The sequence below is a fragment of the Ostrea edulis genome, chromosome 5 (genome assembly GCF_947568905.1).
Source record: "Ostrea edulis chromosome 5, xbOstEdul1.1, whole genome shotgun sequence".
Classification (NCBI taxonomy): Eukaryota; Metazoa; Mollusca; class Bivalvia; order Ostreida; family Ostreidae; genus Ostrea; species Ostrea edulis.
In genome coordinates, this window is record NC_079168.1 from 6061827 (window position 1) to 6088342 (window position 26516).

The window sequence follows — 26516 nt, forward strand, 5'->3', positions numbered from 1 at the left end:
ACACACATTTATTGCATGATAGTAATATATTAGACGTTTTATATTCTACCAACAATAACATTCCCCACCCCGACAACGGTGCCGCGGGAAGGGGCATATATTTTTAAGGGCGAATAAAGTTTGATATATTCCGCAATTTCCCCCAAAAATTAAATCTTTCATTGATTCCAATTTCACTCTTTAAAACACAATGACTTAAGGTAGCTCATTACACCAATTTTTTATTTAATGGTCCGTTAAAACACCTCTTATGAAGTATGATTTCACCATCGAAAGAGTAATACAAGCTCTCCAGTATTTTATATGAATCTTTTGTGATTTATCTCGGAATGATAAAAAAAGGTGCTTTGTTCGTAAATAAGATATTATAGAATTCTAATTTCGCTGTGATTTGATGTATAATATGAATATCTAATAAAACATGCCTAAACGACTCAGATAGACGTTCTAATTTTTTAAAATAAAAATTGAAAACGTTATATTTGCTAATATTTTTTAAATCTACTTATAAAATCTTCAAAACACATGTCAATTAGAAAAAAAGATATATCAGATAAACAAATTTTAAAAAGAAATTGAATTGAAATGGTCAAAATTCAGAAATATTACGATTTTTCTAATTTGAACCAAGCCCGATCGGAATTATATATATATAAAAAGTAGGCATTCGCGTGATGTAAAATGGTTTACAAATTAAACGAATCTATAAAGGAAACTAATTTCTTAATGAAAAGTGCATACATTTAACAACAAAATGATTATTTTAATAATTCTATCAATTTTGATCGGAATCGGTACTTTTTTTCCTCTCGTTTGAATATAGTGATATATCTGAAATTTGGTCATTCCGTTTCAATTTCTTTTTATAATATATTTCTTCGATATATCTCTTTTCTAACTGACATGTTTTTGACGATTTTATCTGTACATTAAAAAAAAATATGAAGAAATAACGTTTTCAATTTTCATGAATTTTTAAAAAAAAAATTAGAACTTTTATTAAAATATAGCCTATATATCGTCTTTTAGGTAAGTTTTATTAGATATTCATATCATGCACCAATTTAAATCACAGCGAAATTTGGACTCTAAAATCTCTTATTTGCTGACAAAACACCTTTTTTATCATTCCGGGATAAATTACAAAAAATTCATATAAAACACTCGAGAGCTTGTATCACTCTTTTTATGGTGATCGCCTGTCCTTAATCTTCTTGGTACATATATGTGATGCAAAATATTTGTAAAATCTATAATTTCCACTGAATTGGGACTTGCATCATCTTGGGGGGGGGGGGGGGGGGGGGGGTATATCCGGAAATATTTTTGTTTTTGTTATGGTATCTTTAATTAGTATCACCATGGAGTCTTCCGATATTCAAAAAGCATGATGAATGACTAGTGAACAGACCGAGAGGCTTTATTTTCTTCGATATGTCAAGATATCGCTTCTTTCGAAATCTGTCACGCGCAGGAGGAGTACTAGGATTTGAATCCATGTCGGTTAAATTGAATGTCTCGAGAACTGCAAGACGACAGTTAGCGACCAGTCGAGGTAATTGGTAACTCAACAAGTTTTACACCAAGCTGTCCAAACAAGAGGACGGTGAAAGTGATGTCTTGTCTTGTTTGTCAAGGAAAATTCGGGAAGTGTGAAACGGGATTTCTTAGATGGAACTCGTTCAATTCATTTGGTAAACTCTGTATTGAAGCAGAACACCATTTAGATAATTTCGTTCAATTTATTTAACTGGTTAACATCAACACAGATACACCAATTCCCCCTCTTTCTCATTTTCTTTTATTATTATTTGGAAAGGGGATAGAGGTATCAAAGACAATGCTAAAAGAAATGTCAGAAAATGGAGTGAGTCGCAGTACACTGCATCAAGTGGTCGTGCTTGGGTGTGAATTGTTAATTATCAGATAAATATTCAAATTCAAAGAACTGCTGATTGAAATTGGCTTTGATTTTTAGCAGATGTTTTTAAGAGGAGTGTTCATACATCTACACAAAGAGGAGACACAATATTTGCACTGTCTTCTGGACAGGGAAGATGTGGAGTAGCGGTCATCAGAGTATCTGGACCTCAGGCAAAGGAATCCATATATCAGATGTGTTCAACACCAAATCTACTCTCTCCCAGGACAACTATCCTTCAGAGAGTAGTGGACCCCAGCACCAGAGAACCAATAGACAGGGGGCTGGTCGTATGGTTCCCGTGTAAGTTCTCAATTCTTTTCAGGGTCTAAAATTTACGTTGTTTCAGAAAATTCATTGGGATCTTGATTCCTCGGTTGGAGATCAGTTATTCAGTATCGTTTCCTCACTTTCCTCGATTTTTGAAGGACTTGAATTTTTGGCATGTCCTACTCCTAGAAGTAAGAACCTCGGTAACTGGGTGTGAAAGGCTTGTTATAAACCCCAGTAATAAAAAGATAAATAAATGAAATAATATGTATATATGATAGCATAGACTAAAAGTATTGCCACTGAACCTCAAGCTGGCTGGAACAGGTCATGTCCAAACCACAAAAAGAACAAAAGTTAGTCTTCCATAAACATTTGTGATTTTATACTAGACTACAACCACCAGATAGCACACATATATGATATAATGTATAACATGTATTTTTTTTTAGGTTATTTAATTTTTGCTGGTAAGATAAAATTGCAAAAATTAGAATCACAAAATATTCAATGAAATTATAATCAAACAAAACATTGTAATTGGTATGAGTTAACAAATGAAATAAGAGTGTTATATTAGCTATAGCAATACTTTCAATAGGCAATGAATTAAATGACTTCAGCCCCTGAGAGTTTTACTGGAGAGGACTGTGTGGAGTTCCAAGTCCATGGAGGTCCAGCGGTCATTGCTGCCATGGTTACAAGCCTGGGAAGACTCCCTAAATACAGACATGCAGAAGCGGGGGAATTTACCAAGAGGTGAGGATGAGGAAATCGACTTCCAATCGGGCCTCTGGATGAAATTGTGCCTCATCAGGTAGTTGATGACATAGGGGACATAGGATATCTACAGTTTCTCTATCTCACCCTGTTACTGACAAACTTTATCTTTCTAGCAGAGAATCTGAAACATAAGAGTTGATGTGCTATCAGTGACAACTGTTTTACATGGTTTCAGGGCCTTTATGAATGGAAAGCTGGATTTAACTGAGGTGGAGGGGCTAGGGGACTTAATTCATGCTGAGACGGAGGCCCAGAGAAAACAGGCACTGAGGCAGATGGAGGGGGACCTGGGGAAACTGTACAGGGGGTGGAGGAAACGGGTCATCAAAGTATGTGGTCAAGAATGTAACTTTATTTATTGTCTACAAACTTTTTAAGATACGTCCAATTGATTTTTTTAAAGTGTCTCTCTTTGACAAATACCAACCAGTTAAAAAATTACATTACTTCATTTACTTGACGTAGATGTAGGGTCTGCATAAAATGGTAGAATGAAGTTTAACATAAAGTAAATTTTTACAGGGTTTCACATGTTTGATTATCATATTATAAACCATGTAAATGAAAGGTCCGACTGTGTACATGTACAGGCTTCATCGATATTGTAGTTGATATACTGGATGCAGTACTTAGATATAGCTGTCAAGTCTGTAAAAATAAGGGACAATTCATTAGGTTATTCAACTCAGAATACTCAAGAATCTTCACATTCCTGACCACCAAAAGAGGGACTCTTTAATCAGGAGCCTACTTTTGATCTGTCTTTCATCATACATGCATAATTCGTCTGCAGCTTTTACCTCGGCCACAAGATAGATACTTCACACTCTTTAATTAAAATGTCATGGTCAAATCGTTATGGCTGATGAGAGTAAAGGTTGATTTCTTTTTTAAAGTTTAAGGTGAAATTTACCACAATTTCAGAGATATCTGCTCTTCAGTGATGGAGGTACATTCATTTTGTATTAAATGCTTGGATGGGTACAAGGTGTACATACTGGTTGTGTAAATGACAGTAAAAGTTATGAAAACATTTCTTGTTTATATGTATGTATTAGCCAGTGGTTTACATTAACTGACATTATAAAAGAAGATATTGTTTGAATATGCCAGTTTCGAAATATGTCTGAGTTATTTCCCTTTGTAGAACTCTCGTACATAGTAAGGCATGAAACAACTTGTTTACACGCAGGAGTGGGACAAATATTCATCGCTGCATAAGTGGATGTGCTCAATAAGTTTCTCATACACAGTTTCATCGCCCGAATTTGACTGATACACAAACTAAGTAAATGATAAGTATTCAGGGACTAATTAAATACATGGAATTCTTATTATATCACATTGTTTCGTTGCTCGTATGTTTTATATCTAGAATATTACTTGTAAATATGACTTTGTTTTTATGATTCCATTTTGAAATTAGTAAAACATTTCTTTCAATAGTATTTTCTATTTCCTACATTTACATTTTTAAAGAAAAGCCGCTTTTAATACATTTTATCGTCTTCCTCACTAACTGTAGGTCCACTCTGTCCCACTTCAAGGTACATGTATCACACCAGTAATTGTCCAATCAAAATGAACTTAGTCAATTGTAGTTCCATATATTTAAAGAAATATTTTTTTTCCTTGCGCGGTTTTTCTCATTTCCTCTTCTTTTCTCTTAATTTTTGTACCCCTGATTAGGAAATTTTGTGTAATTTGTAGATATAACCAAGTGTATACAAAGGAACTATTTGCTGTTGGTAGCTGAGGCTACTTCCTGAGGTGCACTCCGGCTGTTTACACACATGTGAATTAACACGTGAATTTGAGGGTAGTCTTGTTTGCGGGTAATTTATTTTCGAAAATGCCACGAAGGGTGTTGTTTTTCTGTTGTTGGCAGACGAGAAAAGAAACATAGAACGTGTCCGACTGTGTTATTCAGCATCGATTTTGTAAACTGATTTTTAATGATTTTTTTTCCTCTATAGTAATATATAGTGAAAATAATTACCGGTGTGATACCTTAAGTATTCTAAGTTCCACCAAATGCACCTCCTACACAGAAGAGCTCTTATCTCGAAACTGGCATATTAGGCCATTGAATTAAATATTCATTTCTTCGTCTACATGATTGATACATTTAGCAAAGAGTTTTGATGAATTTGAGTTTTGTTTGAGCTATTCTCAAATTCTCATTAATTTATTTATGTGCAGGCTGCTGCTAATGTGGAAGCCTATATAGATTTTGCTGAGAGTGACACATTGGAAGAGGATCTGCTTCTAGAAGGTTGTTCAGTAATTACCTATCGGTATATATACATACAGTTACAACCTCAGATTTATATTTCTTACATTTTTTGGATTTTGTTTGTATGGAATATTAACCAAAGAAATGACGTTTCCTGTTTGTACTCTGTCCTGTGAAATGACACTACTTCCTATATGTACTAGTTCTTCCTGGTTATAGTGTCAGCTGAGGTGGACAGATTAAAGACGGAGATAGAGCACCATTTGAGGGACCATCGGCGTGGAGAGAGGTTAAGGGATGGTGTCCATGTGGTTATAGTGGGCAGACCTAATGTGGGCAAAAGCACACTGCTGAACAGCATCTGTAAGTCGTGTCCATGTGTTTATATAGCAGGCAGATATTCATACTGCCAAAATTAAATCCTTGCTAAAACTTCTGCTTATGCGGTATCTTGTGTACCGGCAAAGTTGCACTCAATTGAGTATAAAGCTGAGACAAAATTTTTATCATAGGCGTAAGATGTTTTGTGAAAATCGCTACAGGATGTTAGAAATCCTTAATTAGAATTTAAGAACACTTGCTACAAACAAATCAGTTTCCAAGTATTTCTGTACAATATACATGTATAAATAGATATGCAAAACAAGTAAAAATAACAACATTACAAACTGCATTAGGTCATGTTGATCATATGATTAATGTTTACTGGGTATTTGTTTTTAGAGCTTTCCTGTATACAGACACCTGTACTTATATCGTAATCGCTTTAACTCTTGTCACACACATTGTTTAAAAATATTGCTCAAGGTGCATCATGTTGGTGATAAGTATTGATGAATACTCTACAGTTAGGAAACTTTCAAACATGCCAGTATTTTGTCAGAAACTGTAAACATGGGAAATGTTCAAAAGAAGGTAGGAAAATTTGTTTGTAGCAAGTGTCATTAATATTAGATATATACTCAAAACATGTATCTATAATAATATTTTCATCACAAGTAGAATGAAACTGACATCAGAATAATTCGTGAACAAAAAATGTGAAGATATACATTTTTTTTGGTAGTACATGTTTGTGATATTTTGACTTGCTTTATATGGCACTGACTACATCATAGATAATATGGTAAACCAACTTTAATTCATGACAAATTTTGTGATTTACCAGTGATGAACTGGTTCACAGGAACTAATTTTTTGCAGCGAGAAATATTTGTGATGATGATGATCTTGTGCAGCTCATGAAAATTTCTTGCACATGAACAAAACTTTGTTTACAGAAAACACTACTGTTTCAGGCCAGAGGCCAGCAGCCATTGTGTCTCCTATTCCAGGAACAACACGAGATGTGGTTGAGACCACACTCAATGTGGGAGGGTACCCTGTCCTTCTGAGTGATACAGCAGGACTGCGGGAGACAGAGGACATTATTGAGAAGGAAGGCGTGGTCAGAGCAGTGCAGAGGTATGCACAGAATATTGCTAAGAATTTAGAAGCAACTCTGTCAAGGACTTATGTCTCCCATCATCCTGGCGAACTAGAAATAAAGTCCATTTATTAGCTGTAATCAACCGTCAAATATCGTTGATTGCTTCTCAAAAGCAAAAACTTGGTAAAGGGAGGGCAGAAATTGACAATATTTTGGAATAGCCCTTTTTTTTCATTGGACGATAAAATTAAGAATAGTAAATATGATTAGCAGTAAAAAAAAATTATGGAAAATTTGTTTTACTGAGGGAATGGATATTAAACAATTCTATTGGTATATACTTTTTTTTACAACTTCACTTATTCATGCATTCCTTGAATTAAAATTAGTTGAGAGTAAATATCATGCGTAATAAGAAAAGTTCACAATTGAATTGACACCCACTCACATGTACGTACTCTCAAACATTCATAGTGACATTTATACATCCAAATGTCCTGTCTTGCTGATCTCTACATTTTCAGTGTTGTCACTATGGGTGACAAAACATGGTGGAGTCAGAGCAAAGGGGGAGGGGTCATGAATGTTGTTTTGTGATAGATTTACTAAACTTCCCCATGCCAGCCTGTCTGAAAACCACACCGATTTTTATTTATTGTTTGCAGGGCTGCACACTACCTAGCATTCAGTGCCACCCTTTTTTTTTCTGCACAAACATCAGAGGGTACATCAGCAAGGGAATTCTCATTTGCATAATGATATCAACTTCCGTCCCCCCTTTACTAATGTTCCCGAATAGAATGGTTCATAATTATAGTGTAGTAATATGCTACAGGGTCAGTAGATTTTTTAAGGCAAGGTCTTTATATCATGACCTATGACCTTGGTCTTGTCCAGAAGAGCAAGATCATGTTAGTCATATTGGTGTGAATTTATTTTCTGTTAAGTTGTGATTCTTTGGGGCTAGGTTGGGGCCACAATATAGGTTCAAATATTTTCATGGGAATAAAGATTGATAAAAAAAAAATTAAATCTTGTAAAAATCACAACAGCTGAACAATGACAGGGCCAAGGTGACTCAGTTGAGTGATTTGGCCCATCTTCTTTATATGTCGAAAGCCTGTGCACTGAAACTATTTGTCTTTGACATTCGGTGTGTTCATTCCACTGAAACTATTTGTCTTTGACATTCGGTGTGCTCATTCCACTGAAACTATTTGTCTTTGACATTCAGTGTGTTCATTCCATTGAAACTATTTGTCTTTGACATTTGGTGTGTTCATTCCACTGAAACTATTTGTCTTTGACATTTGGTGTGTTCATTCCACTGAAACTATTTGTCCTTTAACACAGAGCAGAGCAAGCTGATCTGCAGATCCTTGTTTTGGAGGCAACACATTTGTGTAAATGTTCAAACATGGAATCAGTTGAGGACATCATAAGAGACCATTTTACAGATCTAGGACTTTTACTGAAGACTGAGGTACTGGCGGATACCAGTTCCATGGACAATGACTCCAAAGCTTCACATCTGCTTTCAAACAATGAGATTCAGGGTGACCTAGATATCTCTGTGGATGCTGATGATCTTCTTGTGGTTGTGAACAAATGTGATCTGATCGAGGACTCTGACTTGGGCTCCATACAAAGACTCCTACAGGAAAATAAACACTTCTCTGCTTGTTGTATTTCTTGTACATCTGGGCAAGGTATAGAGGAATTTTTGGAAATTTTACAACAAAGGCTTAGAACAATGTGAGTATTTGGATATTTAGTTAAATATAGGGGCAGGCAGGGTAAAAAAAGGGGGGGGGGGCAGACAGGGTAAATGAGAGAGTCAGGATAAAAGAAAGAGGATTGCAGTGTAGGAGAGGTGCAGGTAGGGTAAAAGAGAAGTTGAAGTCTCGGGAGAGAGAAAGAGAGAGCAGGAGGAGGGAAGGAAAGAGGAATGAAAAATTTACATGCATCTTGGCATCTTATTTTCATATCTATAATAAATTCTGCATGTAATACCCAAACACATTGATGCCAGTAGTACCGTATGGATTTTAATTTTGATTGTAGATATGTTTGGTCATTACTCATAGTAAAAAAATCCCCCCAAAAAACCCAGAAAACAATAAGAATACACATTTGAAAGTTCAAATTTTTCTTTCATTCATAATTTTATCACCAAGTACAAATATGTTACATGGATTTCAATTTATAAAAATTCTTGATTTTCATTGTAGGTGTGGCAACCCTTTGTCAGGAAATCCAAGTCTAACCCAAGCCAGACATCGTTTTCACCTTGAAAAGTGTCAAGGTCACCTAGAGAGATACAAACGGTACATGGAACTTGGAGATGTTGTGTTGGCAGCACAGAATCTTAGAAAAGTTCTATATGACATTGGAAAAATCACGGGGAAAATTACATCAGAAGAGATTCTGGACATCATTTTCAAAGACTTCTGTATTGGAAAATAATGATATTAATGTATATTGAATGCATATCGACATACTTGTAATTAAATTACTGTTACATTTTTACGTTCATTTGTATCCTTTCGACGGCCGGAGATTTTGAAGAATGTTCTGCTGAAGGGAGTGGGTAGAAAAAAAATCCTCAAAAGAATATGAACCACTGTATCAGTACACGCTCTGCACCAAGGAAGAGTACTGTAATGTAATGTTTAATATCCTACAGAACGAGCCTCGGGATCTGTCCTTTAGTGTCCAAAGGCCACGGCTCAGGAGTTACTCAGACAAGAAGTATGCGCAAAAAACTTATTTTTTTCTAATTTTTTTTTGCTTGCGTTTTCTCTTTCTTTTGAAGCCTGGATTGTGTGTGTGCCTATTAAGCAGAATCTATACTGGTCCAATTTTGAATGGTATGTAAATCTGGTAAAATATTTTCATAAAACTCCTCTGCTTGTCGCATATTTAAAAAAGTATCAATAGAAATGGACAGAATAAAAACAGAGTTTTGTAATTTTAACAAACAACAGGATGAAACTTCCCCTTCCGAACCATTTCAACTATGTTATGTTATGATGTCTTCTCCTGGGGTCCAGCGCTTGGGGGGGGGGGGGGGGGGGTGTCATGATGTCTTCCCCTGGGGTCCAGCGCTTGGGGGGGGGGTCACAATCTCTGTTTTTGGCCATTAGGTGATGACCGTGGAAAGAATATATTTGTATATACCAGGACACGAAAGAAACGATTTAAAATAATGTCATGTTTATTCATTTTAAGCAGATTTCTATATCAAACTACAACAAAACATCTTGCTCCTTGACATCCATCTGGGCTTTGTTTTGGACACACTGTATGTGTGTGCGGTGGGGGTGGGGGATGTTAAAGGGGGCTCTAGACCACCTACCTCAGATTTTTTTCACCCCTTCTCCTTGCTGTGAAATCCTGAATCTGCCATTGATGAAGCTAACGTCATCGGACAGATATAAGATTCTGCGTTATTTTCTTTATTGATTGAAATAAGACTTCTGTCTTGTCTCTCTATAAACTTCCCTGAAAGAAAATTATATTTGTTGTCAAATACTTTTTGTAATTACTACAATTTCTAAGTATCAAACAATGCAGGAGGAGTTGTGAAAAGAGCTGAAGTGTGAAGTTTATACATTAGTGTTTCATTTTCTGTGTGTATTCATATATATATTCTTTTTGAGTTTTTAATTTTTTTTTTTTTGGTTGTAAAAAATTATGACTTTGAGTGACGCATGCTGAAGATGAGAAAATTTCTTTCGGCAGTGACTTGTAACTTTACACAGTAACTAAATAAATGCAACAGAAAAGAAAACAGTTTGTAAGATTTATCAAATATTACCACATGAACGGTTCAACTCTACTGTGCAATTATTTTTATACTTGGAGAAGACGTCATCTTGACTTATGAATACATTAATTATAACCATTTGCAAAGCTTTGGAAAAATATATGTATATACTCAAACAATTCAAATATAATTTTTAGTTTGTGTAAGGGAGGGACTTAACAGTGTCATGTGATTTATGAAGTCTATAAAGAAATCATGTGAATAAATATAAAATATACTACTTCTAAACTTGTAGAACAGCCAGGCGAACATCGAGATTATTTCATACATGAATTTATGTCTGTTCAGGGAAAACTATGCATAAAATAAAATATCTCTCTCTCTCTCTCTAAATCTCTCTCTCAAGGGTCTCTCCATTCCTCATTGGCCGTGCAGTACGTCTACAATAACTGCTCCCTGGTCTACACAAACGTTGCCCAACCAGGCGAACTGAACTAGTCCTACTCCGTTACAGTTAACGATTTTATTTTTCGTGGCACCATGGACCGAACAGACATGAAGGACTTCATTGTAAAGGTATGTTGTCAATGAATTAAAAATGTGCACATGTCAAGGTACATGTAGTTATTTTTCACCTGCAAAAGTTTGAGGAAGTTTGTCCGTTCTCTAGTTTAAGTAATAGTCGGTCAGTTACTGTGTATGTTATGTATAGAAAAGTTCACTATCTGCTCATACCACACATTTAGTATGGCCAGAGGCATGAACGAAAATGTATAGGGTTAGGACTTAGGTCTCAAGATGTAGCTCGGAGACACTAGGCCTGGCCCAGCTAGACGGTGTATCACGCTGAGAAAAATGTACGTCAACTCAACTGCCCGAATAGTGAGGAGACAACAACAAACTTTCGAGAGAGAAAAATCCGTAAAGTTTCTTATATCGTAAAGAATTGTCATTTCAGTACACAGGATTACGACAGAGAAAATTCGAATTTGGTAGGGAGGTGTAAGTATTTCGTCATGAAAATGATCATTTTGTAATGAAATTACATGAGTTTATTTTAAAAGAGATTATGTAACCCTTAAATGCTATGAATTGATCTTAAGTTTAATATGAAAAAAAAAATATTATCTTTAGAGATGGTTAATGTGGCAATTAAGACTGAATATTATAAAATATTAAAAGTGTGTTAAAGGGGGATAACTAAATATTATGTGTATAACATTCCTGAAAATATGTAGCCCCCCTCCCCCCACCCGGAAAAAAATACATGATGAAGAAAGGAGGGGTGGGGATACAGGGGAGGTGCTTTGCCAGCTATTTCTGGGCTGTGCTCAAGATCAAAGTACTGAAGTAGCCCTACAAAGTTAACCAGACTTTTCAACATTTAGGCAAGCTTTACATAGGGATAACAAGAATTATTTCATACAATGCATTCTATTGTTATGTATTATAGGATTATATGCAAAAAGTACAATTATTTATATATTTTAATGATTTCATTCATCTTTAGTGTATAACTGTATATTATTGAAATTGATTTGTTGATGAAATGAATAAATATCAGCGCATTTCACAAAATATTATGTGAAACAGAGGTGAAAATGTTAGAGCATTGGTTTGAAATTGTCAACCGATTCTTGAAAAAAGTTATACCGACTTATAAGCGGGTCAATGGCTAATCCCTCCAAAATAGGCTACAAAATATACAACCGACTTAAAGGCGAACCGACCTATAGGCGAGTATATACGGTATATAACCATAGTGCTCTGGAAAAATGTCTCTGTCACTGCAGTATACTTCATTGACAACCCCAGAGATAAAATAAATGAATTGTTTGGAAAGTACCGCAAACATTTTTCAATTCCAGACAGCTTTCTCATATCTTGGTACTTTTTGTTGTTGTTGATAATTGCTTGGTTTGAAAGAAAAAACATTTACAACATTCTGAAACCTGTAAGAAAATCAATATACATGTACTGCAATGTACCAGTATTTAGAAATCAATATACAAGTACTACAATGTACCAGTATTTAGAAATCAATATACAAGTACTACAATGTACCAATATTTAGAAATCAATATACAAGTACTACAATGTACCAATATTTAGAAATCAATATACAAGTACTACAATGTACCAATATTTAGAAATCAATATACAAGTACTACAATGTACCAATATTTAGAAATCAATATACATGTACTGCAATGTACCAATATTTAGAAATCAATATACAAGTACTACAATGTACCAGTATTTAGAAATCAATATACAAGTACTACAATGTACCAGTATTTAGAAATCAATATACATGTACTACAATGTACCAATATTTAGAAATCAATATACAAGTACTACAATGTACCAATATTTAGAAATCAATATACAAGTACTGCAATGTACCAGTATTTAGAAATCAATATACAAGTACTACAATGTACCAATATTTAGAAATCAATATACATGTACTACAATGTACCAATATTTAGAAATCAATATACAAGTACTACAATGTACCAATATTTAGAAATCAATATACAAGTACTACAATGTACCAATATTTAGAAATCAATATACATGTACTACAATGTACCAATATTTAGAAATCAATATACAAGTACTACAATGCACCAATATTTAGAAATCAATATACAAGTACTACAATGTACCAATATTTAGAAATCAATATACAAGTACTACAATGCACCAATATTTAAGCAACAACATCTAAACAACAAGTTTTTGTAATTCTGATAAATGTCGGTCGGCTGAATTGGCAAAATTTATGAATGAAACTAGAAGTGAGAATGTTACAGAGAAAATTTGATCTGAGAAAAATAGCTTGGCAAGTTTTGAATAATTATTTATATTTTAAACACTTGTATTTTGATAATTTAACATGTTTAGCAATGTTTCTGATAATTTGAATCATTATGAGTATGTTGATAACTTTTCAATAACAAAATGATTAATCACATAATTTTAAGTTAATATGAATTCATTTTGTAGGTTAGAGAAGCAGAGAAAATTTTCATCAGACTGTCCAAAGATCAAAGGACGCTGGCTCTACATTTCTTACAGTTAGCAATACAGAGATGCAGCTTAATTATGTGTGCTAGATCAGAAAAACAAATCCCCACTGTGTACAGGAATAGATCCAATACAGGCAAGTTTAAAGAAGGCATGGAAGAGGACCCTATAGGCCCTGTTTGTGTACTTCTGGAGGAATTACTATCCAAAGTCATAGAGATATCAGAGACTGGTTCACAAAACATTGAGATATCAGAAAATGGTTTACAAAACATTGAGATATCAGAAACTAGTTCACAAAACATAGGAATGTCGAAAACTGGTTCACAAAACATAGAGATATCAAACACTGGTTCACAAAGCATAGGAATGTCAAAGACTGGTTCACAAAAGATAGATATATCAGAAACTGGTTCACAAAACATAGGAATGTCAAACACTGGTTCACAAAACACAGGAATGTCAAAAAGTGGTTCACAAAACATAGAAATATCAGAAACTGGTTTACAAAACTTAGAAATATCAGAAACTAGTTCACAAAATACAGAGATGTCAAAGACTGGTTCACAAAACACAGGAATGTTAAACACTGATTCACAAAAGATAAAAGAACCAATGGATCAAAAGTCAGAGGATGAGGATCAAGGGAAATTCCTGGGAAAAACTAGTATTCACTGTAAATTTAATGTTTCACCAAAGTGCTCAAAGGTGGTTAGCAAAGAGATGCATTCAGAACCAGATGAAAATCACAGTGCTGGGTCAGTCCATTCTGAAAACCGGGGAAATGATATCTCAGTTCTTCTTAGGAGAAGAAAAAGAACATTAAAACAGATTTATCTCCCTTCTCATTCAGAAAGAAAGTCGAGAAGACCTTTGACAAAGGACATGGTTAAACAAGGCAGAATAGAGAGAAATCTGACCAACCAGCCCGAGGGGATTCTACCAGTTAAAATGACCAATAGAAAACGGAGGCTTAGTACAGTAGGAAATGTTAACGGTAATCAACACACTGCATGCTCATCATGTGATTGTAAATTCTCCGTGGAAATTCTGTATTTGGAACACATAATGCTTGAACATCATTCTCATCCATGTAGCTGTAGAATTTGTCACAAACTGCTGACTTCTGATGAATTGCCAGGCCATATCTGTGAATGCACCAAGCGAAGACTACAGACTATTTCTAACAATCAAACAGATTCTGCACGAGAAGAAGAATGTATGAATTCAGAGCCAGGATTACCAGAGAAAATGTGGACATGCAAGTATTGTAATGAACATTTTGTAAGGATGTGTGATTGTCCTACAGAGCAGGAGGAGGGCAGATTTACCTGTGTGAAATGTGGAAAGATCCTGGGAAATCGACGGCTGTACGATGAACACATTAAGTCCCATGCTTCTGTCACAATGTCATGTGAATCTTGTGAGGTAAGATTCCACACCGCCTCTCAGTATGGTGATTCCATGTGGCTAATTACAATCAGAGTCATCATGATTATTGTCGCCTGAAAATGATGAACATTTTAAATACTGGTACGTTTCTGTTTTAACATGCTGGCTAAAAATTCTCTGCTGGGGCTAATTTTTGTGATTTAATAAAAAATATATCAAAGTAAACATGGTAAATGTATTTTTAGTTTTCCCTCCAGATTTTAGGATTCTATACTTACTGGTTTATGAAAAAATAAAAAAAAAAATTCCAATTCATTCAAAAAAAATATTCTTGAAGTGATTTAATTCATTGTTTAAGATTCAAAGTCCTGCAGATTGCCAGAGTTCTGAAGATTGCCCTAGTCCTGAAGATTGCCACAGTCCTGAACAGAAATTTTACAGGCAACAAGATTTGAAAGGTAAGACAGAAGAGTTGTCTGCCTTGGGTAATTATGGCTGCCCAGATTGTAATAAAGAGTTTTCAGACATAAGTCTTCTGAATGTTCACCATAAAGTTCATACAGGTGAGTAAATAGGCGTTCAATTCTGTGAGAGGGAAAATAGTAAATCATGAAGTTGCTATAATTTAGAAATGAGAAAACAGTCTGGTGTCAGTTTTGATTCCAGGGGCCTGGGCTGCGTTCAAGATCGTAGCAGCTAGGCTATGGACTAGGTATGGTGACTGATTTGTACCATTTTACAATATGTCATCTTTTCATTATTTTGACGTGAAAATTAGCTAATTATCAATATCATTTTTCATCTGTTCGTTATTTCAGAACGAAAAGTAGCTAAATATTTTTTGTTGTCTTTTCGCCTCCAAATAATCTTGAACACAGCCCTGATAATTAGACAGGAATATTGTTGTTGTGGTAGATTTCACCAGCTGTGTTTTCTGATATACCCGTCAACAATCTTATGTTCTTTTTTAATTTATTTAAGGAGTGTATTCAACAGCAAAGTTTGTTATTTGGCTATTTCATAACTTGGTGCAAAGTACACTTATAGTGCAAAGAATTTCATTTCTTAACAATATATTTTGCTATTAAATTTTTTCCTCACTTTTTAATTTATTACTTGATAAATGCGCTCTTAATTCTACTTTTTTAAGGATGAACGTAAAACAAAAATGTCAAGTATCTATGATTTCACTGTACTTTACATAGGAAGTTATGCTGTATGAAAAATAAAGTAGGTTGATTGTCATTTAAATTACGTGTTACAAACGGAAATAGATCATTATTACGGGAAATTGATCCCATGGATCATGTTTCCTTTGATCTGATATGTTCCAAACTTATCAACTCGGTGAGACCCTACTTGCATATAGATTTAATATAGCAAATTATGATACATGTATATATATGTATCACCATTTAATGTAGCGATGATACATGTATGTACGTGTATCACCATTTAAACCAATTTTGCGACTATTGAACCAGTGCTAAAGACCCAGAGCCGACTCAGAAGATTCTTTTGATTATTGAGCACGCTACATTTTGATTATTGATCACGCTACATTTTGATTATTGATCACGCTACATTTTGATTATTGATCACGCTACATTTCAGAAAAGATGCCTTATCAATGTAGCGAATGCGAGAACAGCTTCCATTCTAGAAAGGACCAATCAAAACACAGACAGGAAATCACACAAGTTGGAGAGGGAGGTGCTGCAAGTGAAAGAAATCATTTGTGCTCAGAGTGTGGAAAAAGATATCGCAGGTTTGTGACCCTCTGTCCTGGAGATGCTGTTCATCTCGATGTTTTCATTTTATACAATTCTGTATACTTTACAAAATTTGCTGTCAACACAAATAAGATCATAACTAGTAAAATCGAGTTTGATCTGTCATGTTTAAGATTTCTAAACCCAACATTGCAGCAGAGGCAAAGATAACAAATATTTGGAAATCATCGAGTCTCGTATTATCTTAGTACTTCTGTTTAAAAGGATACTCTGGCTGGAATCATATATATCTTTTTAACAATGAAAGATATCGAGTTCAAACCTTCTAAATTCTCTCAATAAAACATTTAAGATATGATATTTTCATAGAATGCATGTACATTGTATGTGACTTTAAAGTAAGAAGAAAGAATAGTTTCAAAAGCTAACACATGACAAAGTTCGCCAAATCGACAAGATTTCCACAATGTTTTGGAATTTCCTTACTTTATTTGCTAATACAAATAATATATTTGTCATCATTGTATTCCAAGCCTTGTTGAGTTTAATTCCAATTCATAAAAAGGAATGAAAGAAACTTGCCATATCATACAATAACATCATTTATTAAATCGGTAAACAGAGATTAAGAAATTATTCAAGGGTTTATCACATGTTTCAAGCTGTAACAGACAGTGGAAGAAATTTCTTATCTCTGTTGGACATATATGCATCTAGTAATTGACTCAAACCGAATTCTGAAAATCCTTTTAATCTGCATAGCATAGTCTCAGGATGAGACTGAGTATTTTCTATGATGGATCAGTGGGGAGTGAGAAGGAGGCCACTATACCTTGTTTTTTATATATCATGTACTCAATTGTCCTATGGTGAATAAGAGATATTCGTCAGATATACTTCAGGAAGCAATTTTTAGCTCACCTGAGCTGAAATCTCAAGTGAGCTTTTCTGATCACCCGTATTCCGGCGTCCGTCCGTCTGTCCGTCCGTCTGTGAACTTTTCACATTTTCAACTTCTTCTCAACAACCACTGGGCCAATTTCAACCAAAGTTGGCACAAAACATCCTTAAGTAAAGGGAATTCTAAATTGTTAAAATAAAGGGCCAGGCCACCTTCCAAGGGGAGATAATCAAGAAAAGGTAAAAATAGGGTAGGGTCATTAAAAAATCATCTTCTCAAGAACCACTGGGCCAGAAAAAATGAAATTTATAGATAAGCTTTATTAGGTAGTGCAGATTCTAAATTGATAAAATCATGGCCCCCGGGGGTCGGATGGGGCAACAATAGGGGATCAAAGTTTTACATACATATAGGAAAAATCTTCTTCCCAAGAACCACTGAACCAGAAAAGCTTAGATTTATATGAAAGCTTCCTGACAAAGTGCAGATTCTACATTGTTAAGATCATGGCCCCCGGGGGTCGGATGGGGCCACAATAGGGGGTCAAAGTTTTACATACAAATATATAGGAAAAATCTTTAAAAATCTTCTTCCCAAGAACCACTAAGCCAGAAAAGCTGAGATTTATATGAAAGCTTTCTGATATAGTGCAGATTCAGGTTTTTTAAAATCATGGCCCCCTGGGGTAGGATGGGGCAACAATAGGGGATCAAAGTTTTACATACAAATATATAGAAAAATCTTTAAAAATCTTCTTCTCAAGAACCACTGAGCCAGAAAAGCTGAGATTTATATGAAAGCTTCCTGATATAGTACAGATTCTAAATTGTAAAAATCATGGCCCCCGGGGGTCGGATGGGGCCACAATAGGGGGTCAAAGTTTTACATACAAATATATAGGAAAAATCTTTAAAAATCTTCTTCCCAAGAACCACTAAGCCAGAAAAGCTGAGATTTATATGAAAGCTTCCTGATATAGTACAGATTCTAAATTGTCAGATGGGGCCACAATAGAGGGTCAAAGTTGTTTTTTGTTTTTTTTTGTTTTTTTTTTGGATATAGTGCAGATTCAAGTTTGTTAAAATCATGAACCCCGGAGATTGGATGGGGTCTCAAGGGGGGCATCAAAGTTTTACATACAAATTTATAGGAAAAATCTTTTAAAATCTTCTTCTCAAGAACCATTGGGCCAAAGAAGTTCACATTTACATGAAAGCTTTCTGACATAGTGTAGATTCAAGTTTGCAAAAACCATGGCCTCCAGGAGTGGGTTTGGGGCCATAATAGATACTACGGTTTTACATGCAAATAGATATGGAAAATCTTCTGATATGGACCAAGGTGACTCAGGTGAGTGATGTGGCCCATGGGCCTCTTGTTTAACATCTTGTTACCCTAACCAAATTACAGTGTACATTCTTTTTCAGAAAACAAGCGCTCAAGCGCCACATGAAGCAACACAATGAACAATCTCCCTATCAGTGTGAGTTCTGTCACTACAGCTCCCTGGAGAGCAACAACCTTAAACGACACATGGCCCTCCATTTTGAAGCCAAGCGTAATTTCATGTGTGAAATCTGTGGAGCAGCTTTTCATGCCAAAGGCACACTGGAGACACACATTGCTTTCAAACACACTGACTCAAGGCTCTTTCAATGCGACCAGTGTGAGGCATCTTTCAAGGTAAAAAACACCCTGAAAAGACATCTGTTGGTTCATACTGAAGAGAAATCTCACAAGTGCTGGTGTGGGTCTGGATTTAAGCGATTAACAAATTTACGACGACATATGATAAAACTTCATGGAAGCGCTGATGGTCAACTTCCACCTGTGAGAAGAGTAAAGACTCTCGACTTGTCAAAAAAGGCACCAATATCTAGAACAGACTTTGTTAATGGTAATCCGACTTTCCCTGGAAATACGTCAGGAGACTCGAACAAGGTGCCTATACACCAGGATATCACAGACAATGTCCTTGATACAAGTATGGTGACTGCAACACAGGATAGTAATTCCAACCCAAATGCTACAAATGGATTGCCCATTCATCAGAATAATTCATGTTGTGAAAATGGATTTCCTATTGTACACCCAGCATTGCTAGAATCTAGAAAACAAAGCGGTGATAGAATTATGTCCTTACACGAGGAGAGTTCATATAATCCTGGTAGTGGCACCATGTCATCTCAGACTGTAGCATTTGCGAGTGTCTTAAAACAGATACAGGAGGTGTTTGATTTCCCTCACTTAGACTTACAGACAGAAAATACTTGAATCAAATGTATCATACATACCTTCTGCTTGAAATACTTAAAAATGCATAAAACAAACACAGAAAAGTTATACCCTTGTTTATTCCCGATTCACTTCAGCAGTTGTATTTTCCCTTGTAAAACTTAAAACCTCCATTCTGGCCCAGCCATTTCTTTAGAAGTCATGGTTCAAACAGATTATGGCAATGCTTTAACAATTTTTCTGTGGTACATGTACATAAGAGAAGGAATTTCCAATATAATTTTAGTTTTAAGAAACTTTTGACCCATGTTGTAGCCCTACCTGACCCAGGGACTCCTGATCCGAACAACTTTCAATCTACTCTACACACGTTGATATGGACATGGTATAAATAGCTGATCTCCCCAAGTGTGATATCTGAAGATTGATGACATAGTGAGATATCAAAATCACTCCTTGTCATGTGTATTAACTTGGGTTTTACTAGTACTTTAATAAAGAATTAAAGTCTTGTTTTGGTGGATGATGCAGAAAGACCTTCGAGGTCAAAAAATTTCTTGAAATATAAAAGCTGAGGTGATTATATTTCAAACAACATTTCATGACTGAGAAGATTATTCTACATCATTCACAAAATTCTATTTTACTACAGCTCAGAAATATACAGCCGATCGTTTACCTACATAGCTACAAATTAGGTCACTTCATGACGTCATGGCAGTTTCCGAAACAGGCCTACATTTTCATGGGGATTTTATTTTTTGCTTTGCTGACAATAAAGGTGAGAAGGTAGGGTATACTAGATGAAAGGCGAAGATAACGAACAGTGATCAGTCTCGCAACTCCCACAAGGAATACAACATAAAGAGTGAGGCAAACATGGACCAATAGATATACCAGAGGTGGGGTCAGCGGTCTAGGAGTAAGCGTTCCCTGGCGACCAGTCAAGCCCGCCGTGAGCCCCATGTCTTGATCAGGCAAATGGAGTAATCTGTAGTCAAAATCAGTGCCAATAATGGCCTAAAAATCTGTATGAAACGCATCAAACAGCATTGACCCAATGATAAATTATATGGGCAGACTACATCATTATAACGACCATAGAATTTGCGAAATGCTGACTTTAAATGAGATTGTTGAAACCCCTCTAACATCAACTTATTTGTAGCTTGCTTCAATTAAAAAACTGATCATACGCAGAACAAGTCCTTGCGTATCGAATTAGATGATATATATATATATATATATATATATATATATATATATATATATATATACTGTATATATATATATATATATATATATATATATATATATATATATTAGAAGTTGATTCAGCACAGTTGTAAATAAATATTAAAAATCCGAATGACACATTTCATAAAAGACAATCATTTACTGCTAGCGCTTTCTCCATGTCTACATGGTTCATCAAGCAGTTCAAATACATGTATACAAAAATTGTTTAGCAACGTCTTCGTTATGACGTCAATTAAACAAGTCCTTTATGACGTCATAATAACGTTAACCGGTAGCATTTGGTAATTGTCTATAATTCCCACATTTTGTAAAAATATGCTAAATTGTAGTTTAATTGTTCAAATAATTATTTTCTATTATATACCATATAGGTGATATGAAGTATTGCTACATAAATAAGGGAAATTGACGATGGAGAAATTGAATTCATCCATTTGTAATAAAGTTGAGCTGTTAGTTTGCTGTTAAAATATCTGAGTATGAAGCAGATGTGGAGGACTCAATGGTGTCTTATCTCGGGTTCACAGGGATATATCTAATTGACGTATGAATGAAAAATATTGTTTAAACATAAACGTCGATATATCTGAATGTCGAGTTGAAGGCCACAGCATGAGGTCCAGAAAGAATCCGGGTTAGAATAGGTCCTCAGTACCCCTTGCTTGTCATACATTTAAGAATCTACTAAATGGGGCGGCCCCTCGGATGAGACAGCAAAAACCGAGGCCCCATGTCACAACAGATGTGACACATTAAAGATCCCTCCTTGTTCAAAGGCCAGAAGCGCTGAGCATAGACCTAAATTTTGCAGCCCTTCACCGGCAATGGTGTCTCCATATGAGTGAAAAATTTTCACGTGGCACGTTAAACAATATACAGCTAACAATCACAGCAAGAGATCTATTTTGAAAAATATTTAGATTATTTTTTATATTTCGACGGATTATATTAACTTACATGCACAGTCCAAGAAAACTACATAGTGGAAGAGGGTTAACTTCGAGTATTAAAAACTTTTATTTCTTGTAGCTGACCCAGTAATTTTAACCTTTATTCCTTGTAGTATAGCTGACCCAGTACTTATAACCTTTATTCTTTGTAGTGTAGCTGACCCAGTAATTTTAACCTTTATTCATTGTAATATAGCTGACCCAGTAATTTTAACCTTTATTCCTTGTATAGCTGACCCAGTAATTTTAACCTTTATTCCTTGTAGTATAGCTGACCCAGTAATTTTAACCTTTATTCCTTGTAGTATAGCTGACCCAGTAATTATAACCTTTATTCCTTGTAGTATAGCTGACCCAGTAATTATAACCCTTATTTCTTTAAGTAGCTGGCTACTGTTCGCTAACTTTTTTCACTTTTAAGTGCTGGTAGCCAGCAGTACAAATGTATCGGACTACTAGCGTTGTTGTTAACTTTTCCAATTTCAAGTAGCTGCCTACTAGTAGCCAACTTTTGTCTGTTTAGTAGCTGGTTATTGGTCGGTTAACAGTAGGTAACTTTATCAAATCAATCTAATTTTTAAAACTCTACATCGTAGGAAAAGTAAACTTGAAAATTTCAATTCTTCATTTTAGGGGATTGGGGTATATTTCATGCATCATACCACCCACCCCCCATCTTTTTAGGTCATCTGTGTAAACGCAGGTGACCTATATGTATTAGAATTGGTCTTTGTCCGTCGTCGAACGTTAACAATTGAACTTTTTTAACTTCTTGATAATTACCATTCCAATTCTTCTCAAATTTGGTATGAAGCTTTTTCGACAAGGGGACATAAATTGTAAATTTCAGAACTCCTGGGGCCTTTAAGGGGACAAAAAATTTGACAAATGTTCAATAAACATTCCCCTTTACAACCGAAGATGTATAAGAAAAACTAAATGCATAGTGATGTAGAACAGGAAGGCCTCTAGCCTCTACCAAAATTGAAAATTTCAAGTTCCCTGGTGTAAGAGTTTTGACCCTAGGGCGGGGCGAAATTTGGTATATAGTATTAATGTGTAAAATACTTTTTAAAAATAACATTTTTAGTGCTATTGGTACTAAATTGAAACAAAATGGATATTTAGAAAAAGCCTGCCTGGTAATCCTTTACCAAATTATAATTTTGATGATCTCAGGGGTAGGGGTTTTGTTATCAGGGTGAGGCCAAAATGGTCAGTTGTGATATTGCAATTGGTTATCGTCCGTCGTTATGCGTTAACAATAGAACATTTTTAACTTCTTGATAACTACCATTCCAATTCCTTTCAAATTTGATATGAAGCATCTACAGTACAAGGGGGACATAAATTAATTGTAATAATTAGCACTCCTGCACCCCTGGGGCCTTAGTGGCAGGACAAAAATGGACACATTTTCAAAAATCTTCTGCTCTACAACCGCACATGTGTAAGAAAAACTAAATGCATAGTGTGGTTGAGCAGGAAGGCCTCTACCAAAATTGTAAATTTTATTATCCCCGGGGTAAGGGTTCTGACCCCAGGGCGGGGCCAAACTTGGTATATAGAGTGTATATGTGCCAAATATGTAAATGATATGTTCTGCTTTAATGCTATTAATAATAAATTGAAACTAAATGGATATTAAAAGGAGTATGTAGTCCTTTACCAAAATTTTTATAATGATTGTAGTCTTTATCGCTTGAAGGATTCTAAGTTTATTGATACAGTTTAAAAATAAATGCATCTTTAATAAACGCAGAAAAGAATGTAAAGAAAATGGTGAATTTAGCAAACCCAGGGTTTTCACTTTAGGGTAGGGCCAAATTGGTGATATCGTTTAATACATTCATATATCATCAAAAGTCTTTAATCAGTATAAATTATACACTTTTGAGGGCATTGAAGCTTTAAGAACACATAATGTTTTATACTATTGTTGAATATCAGAATTTTGCTTAGATATTTTCAGAATAGGAACTTTTTCTCGATTTTTAACCCTTGAGACTAGTAATACGTTTAACTAATTCTCGGGTGACAGATAAGGACTCTTGATTATTTGGTTGTTGTTGTTGTTGTTGTTTTTTCTTTTTTGCTTCTTCTTCTTAGGAAAATAGTCTAACTCAAAACGGTTCTCCACTGTGTGCTCAATGTGTGCTCCATTGATATTTTATTACTTGAAGTTTGATTTCATAATCACAAAAACAAAAACACCAAACAGATGATTACATATTTTTTGGTGAATGTACTTGTCGACGAAATTGTAGGTGGACAGAATCGATCTACACATGTTTTCTGGTCAAACTGCCACTCTACTTGGACTTGATGATGAATAAGGAGATATTTTAAAACACGTTAGTTGTAGAACGGTTTCTGATCCTTTTCATTATATCAATTCGACATTTAGATAATTATATCGACGACGTGTTGTCTATCAACAAGAATAACTTTCATTCATATGTCGATTCGATTCCATGTGAGCTCGAAATAAAAGACACCACAGAGTCGTCCACTTCTGCTTCATACTTAGATATTTTAAAGAAAGTAGACATTAATGGCAAACTGACAACTCAACTGTATGACAAACGGGATGATCTCAGCTTCTCTATCGTAAACTTCCCATATATTATTGTAGCAATATTCCATTATCACCTGCATATGGTGTTTACATCTCTCAACTGATTCGATACGCAAGAGCTTGATCTGCGTATAGTCCGTTTTTATACGCCCGTTGATTTATTATGGTATGACTCTGTCCGTCCGTCTGTCTGTCCGTCTGTCCGGACCTTGTGGGCAGGATACAGACTGAACCATAAGCCCTAGGACTTTACAACTTGGTACATTTGATCACCATGATGAGAAGAAGATGCCTATTGTTTTTCAAGGTCAGAGGTCAAAGGTCAAGGTCGTAGTATCACTTATTAGGAAAACCTTGTGGGCAGGATACAAACCGAACCGTAAGCTCCAGGATATTATAACTTGGTATATTTGATCACCATGATGAGAAGAAGATGCCTATTGTTTTTCAAGGTCAAAGGTCAAGGTCGTAGTATCACTTTTTAGGAAAACCTTGTGGGCAGGATACAAACCGAACCGTAAGCTCCAGGATATTATAACTTGGTATATTTGATCATCATGATGAGAGGAAGGTTCCTATTGTGTTTCAAAGTCAGAGGTCAAAGGTCAAGGTCGTAGTATCACTTTTTAGGAAAACCTTGTGGGCAGGATACAAACCGAACCGTAAGCTCCAGGATATTATAACTTGGTATATTTGATCATCATGATGAGAGGAAGGTGCTTATTGTTTTTCAAGGTCAAGGTCGTAGTATCACTTGTTAGGAAAACCTTGTGGGCAGGATACAAACTGAACCGTAAGCTCCAGGATATTATAACTTGGTATATTTGATCACCATGATGAGAGGAAGATGCCTATTGTTTTTCAAGGTCAAAAGTCAAGGTCGTAGTATCACTTTTTAGGAAAACCTTGTGGGCAGGATACAAACCGAATCGTAAGCTCCAGGATATTACAACTTGGTATATTTGATCACCATGGTGAGAGGAAGATGCCTATTGTTTTTCAAGGTCAAAGGTCAAGGTCGTAGTATCACTTATTAGGAAAACCTTGTGGGCAGGATACAAACCGAACCATAAGCTCCAGGATATTATAACTTGGTATATTTAATCATCATGATGAGAGGAAGGTGCCTATTGTTTTTCAAGGTCAAAGGTCAAGGTCGTAGTATCACTTATTAGGAAAACCTTGTGGGCAGGATACAAACCGAACCGTTAGCATATTTATGAAGTAGCGCATTCTAAGGCTATCCCTCTTTATATCTTGATATCCATTTCTACAAGCATAATAATGAATTAGCTCACAGAGGAAAGTGCTAACTTCACTAAAATATGAATCCCACTAATATATGTTTTCCTTGAGCAAAATCTACGGGCGTATTATGCCACGTTGGCGTTGCTCTTGTTAAATCGAGGCAAGCTACTGACAAACAAGTTGATGGTTCAGGGGTTTCAACTGTCTCGATTGAAGTCAGCATTTCGCAAATTCTATGGTCGTTATAACGATCTAGTTCGTCAATACAACCTATCATTGGGTCAAATGCTGTCTGACGTGTTTCATACCGATTGTTAGGCCGTTCTTGGTACACTGATTTTGACTACGGATAACTCCGTTTACCTGATCAGGATATAGGGCTCATGGCGGGTGTGACCGGTCGACAGGGGATGCTTATTCCTTCTAGGCACCTGATCCCACCTCTGATGTGTTCAGGGATCCATGTTTGCCCAACTATCTATTTTGTATTGCTTATAGGGGTTATGAAATTGATCACTTCGTTATCTTATCTTTCATCAATAAAACGAAACTTCTGAATTCTGAATTGTCCTTGAGGTACACCAGCATTTTGGAGTCTTGAATTCATTAGTCGAATTATTTGCAATATTTTCGAGGTATATTTAAGTTTTTTTTTAAATATACATGCTTCGAAGTTTTTTAGTGTTGGGTCTCATGATCGAAGTTTTTAAAAATTCTTCTGGGTATTCTTTTCCATTTTGTGTTTGCTTTTAATTTGACCACATGGATTTAAAAACAA

General features: G+C 35.4%; 2 protein-coding genes across 3 annotated transcripts; both read left to right on the top strand.

Moving 5' to 3' along the window:
* The first annotated feature begins 1362 nt into the window (after positions 1-1362).
* Positions 1363-9166, top strand: LOC130055227 (tRNA modification GTPase GTPBP3, mitochondrial-like). Of its 2 annotated transcripts, none has more exons than XM_056167112.1 (9): positions 1363-1555; positions 1982-2224; positions 2815-2950; positions 3150-3303; positions 5177-5249; positions 5430-5573; positions 6509-6674; positions 7993-8394; positions 8871-9166. In XM_056167112.1, the coding sequence occupies exons 1-9, from the start codon at positions 1435-1437 to the stop codon at positions 9103-9105; spliced, it is 1674 nt and encodes a 557-aa protein (XP_056023087.1). In that variant the 5' UTR covers positions 1363-1434; the 3' UTR covers positions 9106-9166. The 2 variants fall into 2 exon arrangements, with proteins under 2 accessions (XP_056023087.1, XP_056023086.1); XM_056167111.1 differs by having other exon boundaries at positions 1364-1555; positions 1979-2224.
* A 1667-nt stretch (positions 9167-10833) lies between these two features.
* Positions 10834-19806, top strand: LOC130055225 (zinc finger protein 271-like). The gene is made up of 5 exons (XM_056167109.1): positions 10834-10984; positions 13421-14869; positions 15192-15291; positions 16448-16601; positions 18895-19806. Exons 1-5 carry the CDS (start codon positions 10949-10951, stop codon positions 19739-19741), a joined length of 2586 nt encoding a protein of 861 aa, XP_056023084.1. The 5' UTR covers positions 10834-10948; the 3' UTR covers positions 19742-19806.
* The last annotated feature ends 6710 nt before the right edge of the window (positions 19807-26516 follow it).

Excerpts from the sequence above, each read along its gene's own strand:
- LOC130055227 (XM_056167111.1), top strand. The coding sequence starts at position 1,435 with ATGTCAAGATATCGCTTCTTTCGAAATCTGTCACGCGCAGGAGGAGTA. Across the intron at positions 5,574-6,508 it reads CACACTGCTGAACAGCATCT|GCCAGAGGCCAGCAGCCATT; the intron begins GTAAGTCGTGTC and ends CTACTGTTTCAG. Across the intron at positions 8,395-8,870 it reads CAACAAAGGCTTAGAACAAT|GTGTGGCAACCCTTTGTCAG; the intron begins GTGAGTATTTGG and ends TTTTCATTGTAG.
- LOC130055225 (XM_056167109.1), top strand. The coding sequence starts at position 10,949 with ATGGACCGAACAGACATGAAGGACTTCATTGTAAAG. Across the intron at positions 10,985-13,420 it reads TGAAGGACTTCATTGTAAAG|GTTAGAGAAGCAGAGAAAAT; the intron begins GTATGTTGTCAA and ends TTCATTTTGTAG. Across the intron at positions 14,870-15,191 it reads TGTCATGTGAATCTTGTGAG|ATTCAAAGTCCTGCAGATTG; the intron begins GTAAGATTCCAC and ends TCATTGTTTAAG.